The sequence below is a fragment of the Microcaecilia unicolor genome, chromosome 7 (assembly GCF_901765095.1).
Source record: "Microcaecilia unicolor chromosome 7, aMicUni1.1, whole genome shotgun sequence".
NCBI lineage: Eukaryota > Metazoa > Chordata > Amphibia > Gymnophiona > Siphonopidae > Microcaecilia > Microcaecilia unicolor.
Genome location: NC_044037.1, coordinates 309,742,807 through 309,751,545, shown reverse-complemented (window position 1 = coordinate 309,751,545; position 8,739 = coordinate 309,742,807). Strand labels below are relative to the sequence as shown.

Below are 8,739 nucleotides of genomic sequence, written 5' to 3'. Positions count from 1 at the left end.
ATGTAGTATAAATTTATAATGCATATATATAGAATATTTCCTGTAACAAGACACCATTTAATATGGTCATTAGTGTAATTCAATACCCTAAATTTATGCTAAAGAATCATAATCAACTTCCATCAATTTACTTATGAAGTCTTTATATATATACCCTTAGGGCTTATTAGGTGATCTTGCAAGCCAATCATACCTTGTTCAAAATGCAAACAACATAACGCAGCATTAAGTCACATCTTGTGGTTATGTCCTAGTATCTCAGCATTTTGGAAGCTGATTTATTACCATGTTCCTCAGATATGGTGTGTTTGGTGCTAGGACTACTTTTTCATCGTTTTGATATGGCCTTCCCATTGCCTAAGGGATGTTGGGAGTTCCGGAATCATTGTACCTTAATGGCCAGGAAGCGTATTCTGCTCACTTGCACACTGGTTGAGGCTCCCTTCCTTTCACAATGGAGATCATTACTGATATCCAAGACTTGAACTCCAGTAAAGGGAGTAAACTCTAACAAATCTTGGAACTATTCTGTAATTCCTTAACTGACGTGGCACATAGTACAGTTCTAGTTCTCTATCCAGGATCCCATCAGCGAGAACAGACTTTTTTTTAGAGGGGTGGAGGGGGAGGGAATTGTTTAGGAGTTTGAGAAAGGTGGGAGTAGTAAATGGGATCGAACTGGAGTTGACTTAGACTTGCACCTGTATTGTCATTACCATCTCTCTGACCTCATGTGCAACTTTCTTTAAATTAGTTACCTTACTTTCTAACTCTTCTTACTCTCTTACCTATCTATATGTTCCATCTTTGCTTTACTCTTCACTATCAATTATAATGTTCTATTACATATTGTGTTGACATTGTTAGTACACCACGCCATACTTTGTATGGTTTGAATATTTTTACTAGAGTAATTGTCTATTGTTCATGTTTGATTTATTCTTACTGTACACCACCTCGAGTGAATTCCTTCAAGAAGGCGGTAAATAAATCCTAACAAATATAATAATAAAAGTATGATGGGTTTTCTGTATTGTTAATATGGTATAGTATCTTCTGCATTTGTCGATCAGTTACTCATGACTTTAACTCAAGTTGTTATGTAGTTCCTGTGCTTAATAAACCTATTTCAACAAATAAAAGCGCTCTAAAATGAAACAATGGGCGGATATACATTTATTTAAGTAATAAATAAATAAATAAATAACTTTTGTTTAACATTCTCTGGTCCAGGAACTGCTGAAATTTAAGTCTTTTGCGATTTACAGCACGGAAGAAAATCTGTTCATAGTCCTCAGTTCCCTTTTTGGAGGTATAAAACGTCTATTAGCATGTCCAGACTTGGGATCTTGGTACCATTTCACAGTTCAATGTCACTTCCTGTAAATCCTGCCCCACATGGGAAGAACAAAAATCAGGGCCGATGCCATGGCTTTCTCCAAGCAGACTCACACTGGCATGCGCAGCTCATTGTATTCATCCTGGCCATCTTCATCAAAGTTTGGCTCAGCATCTTCCGAATCCAACTAGGTGCAAAGAAAACAATAGAAGAGAACTTTGAAAGTGACTGTAGAACATTTTTGTCCGTTAACTATTCCTAAAATGTATTTCAGGATGTTTGAAAGCACAAAGAGCATTCCCATGAAACCCAGATTGAAGAAAGATCTGCACTAGAGCTGGATTTCCACACACAACTTAACTTAACTTAACAAGCCCATCAGTGCCAATAATTGCCACAACAAGAAAATATTGACACTAATTGGAGTGGAGGAGTGGCCTAGTGGTTAGGGTGGTGGACTTTGGTCCTGAGGAACTGAGTTCGATTCCCACTTCAGGCACAGGCAGCTCCTTGTGACTCTGGGCAAGTCACTTAACCCTCCATTGCCCCATGTAAGCCGCATTGAGCCTGCCATGAGTGGGAAAGCGCAGGGTACAAATGTAATAAAAATAAAATAGATACTATTGGAGATTCTACGTGGAATGTTGCTACTATTGGAGATTCTACATGGAATGTTGCTATTCCACTAGCAACATTCCATGTAGAAGTGTAGAAGGCTGCACAGGCTTCTGTTTTTGTGAGTCTGACGTCCTGCACAGAAGCAGAAGCCTGCGCGGCCACATTGGTGATCTGCAAGGGCCGACTTCTACATGGAATGTTGCTAGTGGAATAGCAACATTCCATGTGGAATCTCAAATAGTAGGAGGAGTGGCCTAGTGGTTAGAGTGGTGGACTTTGGTCCTGGGGAACTGGGTTCAATTCCCACTGCAGGCACCGGCAGCTCCTTATGACTCTGGGCAAGTCACTTAACCCTCCATTGCCCCAGGTACAAATAAGTACCTGTATATAATATGTAAGCCGCTTTGAGTGGGCAAGCACAGGGTACAAATGTAATAAAAAAAATTAACCAGAATTTACACACACAACTGTGTAAACGTATTCTATAATAAATTCACCAGACCACAAAGCTAGGAAAAGTGATTTTATTTTCAGTTTAGTGACTGAATTATGTTGGTGTTCAAAATTTACATCTGTCAGCATTATTTTGCACGGGACAGGAGGACATGTATTTCTTTCTATTTTTCTGGTGTTTCAGGACATGTAGAGTCCACTATCAGTTTTTGTCTGCATGTTTTTTGCGGTTCCCTATTTTGTATCAGGTGAGAATCATGTTTGCATTTGCAACTGAGGTAAAGGATTCTGCTGGTATGTAGTGTCTGTGTAGGAACCTGTAACAGTCTGTCGTGCTCCAGTTTCCCAGTAGCAGGTATATTGGTACTCTAATGTATTTCAGTAGCATAATTAAATGAAATAACTACTTCTGAAGGTTACAGGTATGGGTGGGGATGGAATGGATCTTAGCGGGGACAGGCAGGTACAGGTTAGCGTCCACTGGTGTGCCTGGACAATTTTTGCGCCTTTAAGTGTGCCATGAGATGAAAAAGGTCGAAAATCACTGATCTAGATTTTCAGAAAGCTTTTGACAAAGTTCCTCATGAGAGACTCCTGAGAAAATTTAAAGAGTCATGGGATAGTAGGCAATGTTCAGTTATGGATTAGGAATTGGTTATTGGACAGAAAACAGAGGGTAGGATTAAATGGCCATATCTCTCAATAGAGAAGGATGAACAGTGGAGTGCCGCATGGATCTGTACTGGGACTGGTGCTGCTTAACATTTATAAATGATCTGGAAATTGGAGTGAGGTGATTAAATTAAATGAGTGCAGGAGTGGTTAGGGTGGTGGACTCTGGTCTTGGGGAACTGAGGAATTGAGTTCGATTCCCACTTCAGGCACAGCTCCTTGTGACTCTGGGCAAGTCACTTAACCCTCCATTGCCCCAGGTACAAATAAGTACCTGTATATGTAAGCCGCATTGAGCCTGCCATGAGTGGGAAAGCGCGGGGTACAAATGTAACTTAAAAAAAAAAAATTTACAGATGAAATGAAACTATTCAAAGTTGTCAAAACGCATGCGGATTCTGAATCAATTGCAGGAAGACCTTAAGGAACTGGAAGACTGGGCATCCAAATGGCAGATGAAATTTAATGTAGACAAATGCAAAGTGATGTATATTGGGAAGAATAATCTGAATCATAGTTATCTGATGCTAGGGTCCACCTTAGGAGTCAGCTCTCAAAAAAAAGATCTAGGTGTCATTGTAGACAATACGCTGAAATCTTCTACCTCGTGTGCAGCGGCAGCCAAAAAAGCAAACAGGATGCTAGGAATTATTAGGAAAGGGATTCAAAATAAGACTAAGTATATTATGATGCCTCTGTATGACTCCATGGTGCAACCTCACTTTGCATATTGTGTTCAATTCTGGTTGCCGTATCTCAAAAAAGATATAGCGGAATTAGAATGTTCCAAGAAGAGCGACCAGAATGATAAAGAGGATGGAACTGCTCCCATATGAGGAAAGGCTAAAGAGGTTAGGGCACTTGGAAAAGAGACGGCTGAGGGGGGCATATGACTGAGGTGTAGAGCAGGTGGAGGTGAATCAGTTTTTCTGTCATTCAAGAAGTACAAAGACCAGGGGACACACAAAGAAATTACATGGAAATACTTTTAAAACAAGTAGCAGGAAATATTTTTTTCAGTCAAAGAATAGTTAAGCTCTGGAACTCTTTGCTGGAGTATATAGTAACAGTGGTTAGTGTATCTGGGTTTAAAAAAGGTTTGGACAAGTTCCTGGAGGAAAAATCCACAGCCTGCTATTGAGATAGACATGGGGGAAGCCACTGCTTGCTCTGGGATTGGTAGCATGGAATGGTTCTATTAATTGGGTTCCTGCCAGGTACTTGTGATCTGGATTGGCAACTGCTGGAAGCAGGATACTGGGCTGGATGGGCCATTGGTCTGACCCAGTATGGATGTTCTTATGTTCTTTTCAAATGCAGAGGGATTTTGTGATTTTCAGCATTTATCACATAAACTTGCAGCTGTGCTCTTCTATGTATGAAAAACATTACTTACTGCTTTTAGTTCCCTCTCCTGGAACAAGTGTGGTAGTAGAAATCGCCTGAGGGGGACAGTCATAATCAGAAGAAAGGGAAAAGCCAATGAAGCCACCGTGGATTTCACCACCCAGAGGATCACGATACAGGCCAACTGGATACAGGTGAACAGGTTCATTTTCCATGTCTTCACCTGAAGAAAAAATACTTATTTAATGTCTCTAAGTGATAATTGTGGAAGGACTAGAATACGATTTAGGTGATCATCTGCAACAGAGTAAACTTGACAGGGAAGAGCAGAGAAATGGTACCTCAATACCAGTGGTGGGAGGCAGGGCTGGTGGTTGGGAGGCAGGGATAGTGCTGGGCAGACTTATATGGTCTGTGCCTGTGCCAGAGCCGGGGTTGGGAGGTGGGGCTGGTGGTTGGGAGGCGGGGCTAGTGCTGGGCAGACTTATACGGTCTGTGCCCTGAAGAGCACAGGTACAAATCAAAGTAGGGTATACACAAAAAGCAGCAAATATGAGTTATCTTGTTGGGCAAACTGGATCGACCATGCAGGTCTTTTTCTGCCGTCATCTACTATGTTACTATGTAATACGAGTTACTTTCAGGTGCTAAAGTAGAGGAGTGTGGTAGCCGTGTTAGTCCACTCTTAAGGTTATCAATAGAAATCAAACAAAATAAAACATGGAAAGAAAATAAGATGATACCTTTTTTATTGGACATAACTTAATACATTTCTTGATTAGCTTTCGAAGGTTGCCCTTCTTCGTCGCATTTGCTTATTTCCGATCTGAGGAAGAAGGGCAACCTTCGAAAGCTAATCAAGAAATGTATTAAGTTATGGCCAATAAAAAAGGTATCATCTTATTTTATTTTCCATGTTTTATTTTGTTTGATTTCTATTGATAACTTTCAGGTGCTACAATCGATGAAATGAAAGCTGATGTGGCAAAATTGAAAGATGACAAAGAAGTGTGATAATTGTGATTCAATCCAAGAAAATGCTACATCAATGAACTCATGCACATGCAGATAATTCAATGAAGCTTTTTCAGCACCTAAAACCTGTTTTACACACAGGAACGAGCATTTATCAGACAGCACAACAACATACATAGTAACACAGTAAGTGACGGCAGATAAAGACATGAACGATCCATCCAGTCTGCCCAACAGTCACATTCATTATCCGTTCAAGATTAAAATAAGTACATAAGTAATGCCATACTGGGAAAAGAGCAAAGGTCCATCGAGCCCAGCATCCTGTCCCCGCCAGCGGCCAATCCAGGTCAAGGGCACCTGGCAAGCTACCCAAACGTACAAACATTTTATATATGTTATTCCCGAAATTGTGGATTTTCCCAAGTCCATTTAGTAGCGGTCTATGGACTTGTCCTTTAGGAAACCGTCCAACCCCCTTTTAAACTATGCCAAGTTAACCGCCTTCACTACGTTCTCCAGCAATGAATTCCAGAGTTTAATTACGCGTTGTTTTAAATTTACTACACTGTAGTTTCATCGCATGCCCCCTAGTCCTAGTATTTTTGGAAAGTGTGAACAGACGCTTCACATCCACCTGTTCCACTCCACTCATTATTTTATATACCTCTATCATGTCTCCCCTCAGCTGTCTCTTCTCCAAGCTGAATAGCCCTAGCCTCCTTAGTCTTTCTTCATAGGGAAGTCGTCCCATCCCCGCTATCATTTTAGTCGCCCTTTGCTGCACCTTTTCCAATTCTACTATATCTTTCTTGAGATGCAGCGACCAGAACTGAACACAATACTCAAGGTGCGGTCACACCATGGAGCGATATAATGGCATTATAACATCCTCACACCTGTTTTCCATACCTTTCCTAATAATACCCAACATTCTATTCGCTTTCCGAGCTGCAGCAGCACACTGAGCAGAAGGTTTCAGTGTATTATCCACGATGACACCCAGATCCCTTTCTTGGTCCGTAACTCCTAACGTGGAACCTTGCATGACGTAGCTATAATTCGGGTTCTTTTTTCCCACATGCATCACCTTGCACTTGCTCACATTAAACGTCATCTGCCATTTAGCCGCCCAGTCTCCCAGTCTCGTAAGGGCCTTCTGTAATTTTTCACAATCCTCTAGCGAGTTAACAACTTTGAATAACTTTGTGTCATCAGCAAATGTAATTACCTCGCTGGTTACTTCCATCTCTAAATCATTTATAAATATATTATAAAGCAGCGGTCCTAGCACAGACCCCTGAACCCCACTAACTACCCTTCTCCGTTGTGAATACTGCCCATTTAACCCCACTCTCTGTTTCCTATCCAACAAGTTTTTAATCCACAATAGGACATTTCCTCCTATCCCATAACCTTACAATTTCCTCTGTAGCCTTTCATGAGGTACCTTGTCAAACGCCTTTTGAAAATCCAGATACACAAAGTCAACTGGCTTTCCTTTGTCCACATGTTTGTTTGCTCCTTCAAAGAATTGAAGTAAATTGGTCAGGCAAGATTTCCCCCCACAAAAGCCGTGCTGACTTGGTCTCAGTAATCCATGTCCTTGGATGTGCTCTGTAATTTTGTTTTTAATAATAGCCTCTACCATTTTCCCCGGCACCGACGTCAGACTCACCGGTCTATAATTTCCCGGATCTCCCCTGGAACCTTTTTAAAAAATCGGCGTTACATTGGCCACCCTCCAATCTTTTGGTACCACGCTCGATTTTAAGGATAAATTGCATATCACTAACAGTAGCTCCGCAAGCTCATTTTTCAGTTCTATCAGTACTCTAGGATGAATACCATCTGGTCCAGGAGATTTGCTACTCTTCAGTTTGCTGAACTGCCCCATTACGTCCTCCAAATTAACTGTGAATTATATACTTGATCATGGTCTTTCTTTGGTGTTTCGGGGACATAAACCATAGAAGTCTGCATGGCTCTGTCCTTATGTTCCAACTACTGGAGTTGCTGTCAAAGTCCACTCCAGTCTATCCGAATCTGTCATGTCATTTTACAACATGGAGATAAACTAAATTGATATAAGGGAGCAAGTTTCCATATACAAGAGAACCCTTTTAGTATAACACTTAGAAACAGGTAATAAAGTAAGCAAATGAGTGAGTATATCAGGAGGGAAAAAAGCCTGGAGAAGCACCTTTATCCCACTAAGGAGGCGGGTAAAGGGCTAGGGCTTCTTCATCATAGGCAAAAACCTCCTGGTGTTCTTAGCCTGCCTTCTTATCAAAACATCAACTTGAAAAGCTTAAATTCAGGAAATATAGGGGTAGATGCATCAAGCAAACGTAAAAAAATCAGAAACGTAAAAACCTTTACCGAATCTCAAATAACGAAGCATGCTCCAAAAACACAGCCCCAAAAAGTTTGGTGCGGTATTGGAAAGAACGATGCACTAATCCCCGTCGGTAATCGGCTCGTAAAGCATGCGCAAAGCATGCTTTTTCTTCCTGTGTCCGCCCTCCTCTGACGTCAGTTATCTACGTAGATAGCTGACGTCAGAGGAGGGCGGACACTGGAAGAAAAAGGAGACATCGGAGGAGACATAAGAGCTAAAGAATAGCTGATCCATCCTGTGCAGCGCCTTCAAACATAGGTGAGAGGCGCTGCACCGGCCATTATGGTGGAGGGGGGGTCCGGTGGGGGGGGGGAGCGGCGGGGACAAAATCGGGGGGGTGGGGCACGGAGGTGGAGGAGGGCAGGAGGCGGAGCATTGCCGACTAAAGAAGAGAGACACAGGAAGGGAGGGGGAGCCCAGCAACTGCAAAGGTTTCATTTTTAAAAGCTTTTATTTCACAAACGGAGCAGCGGGGAGCAGCGGGGACTTCGGGGGGGGGGGGGGGGGGGGGGGGGGGGGGGGGGCAAGCAAGGCAAGGCAAGGCCAGGCCGTCCATACAGGACGCTGCTGATGAGCGCCTTTGCCCCCTCCCGATCCTTTTTTAATTTAGTTTCCTTTTTTATTTTAGGCACAGGGAAGCAGGGAGCCACTTTTCTTTTAAAACATGCCAGCAATTTGGTTTTTCATCGTGCAGGGGGCAGTGGGGAGATGACAGCTCAGGCTTTAACGACAGGTCTGAGCTGACGTTAAATTTCTGGTGGTAAGTGAATCGTTGCTATCGTCGGTATGGTTAGTGCATTCCGAATTGTCTACATTTCAATGGTAGTTTCTCATTTGCATTCCAGTTTCGTTAGCTGCTACTACCGTCGAAAAATAGGCTTTAGTGCATGGAAAGGATAGGAAATTCTTCCTTAAGGGCTCATTTAACGATGAA

General features: G+C 42.2%; 1 protein-coding gene across 1 annotated transcript in view; it reads right to left on the bottom strand.

Annotated features, from left to right (window-relative positions):
• Positions 1-1,209: 1,209 nt before the first annotated feature.
• Positions 1,210-8,739, bottom strand: part of LOC115475154 (anion exchange protein 3-like) — an 82,248-nt gene continuing 74,718 nt past the window's right edge. The window contains exons 18-19 of the mRNA XM_030210895.1: positions 4,479-4,652; positions 1,210-1,526 (exon numbers count right to left, since the gene is read on the bottom strand). Coding sequence (XP_030066755.1) covers positions 1,449-1,526; positions 4,479-4,652 — 252 coding nt within the window. The 3' untranslated portion in view covers positions 1,210-1,448. The remainder of the gene's footprint in view (positions 1,527-4,478; positions 4,653-8,739) is intronic.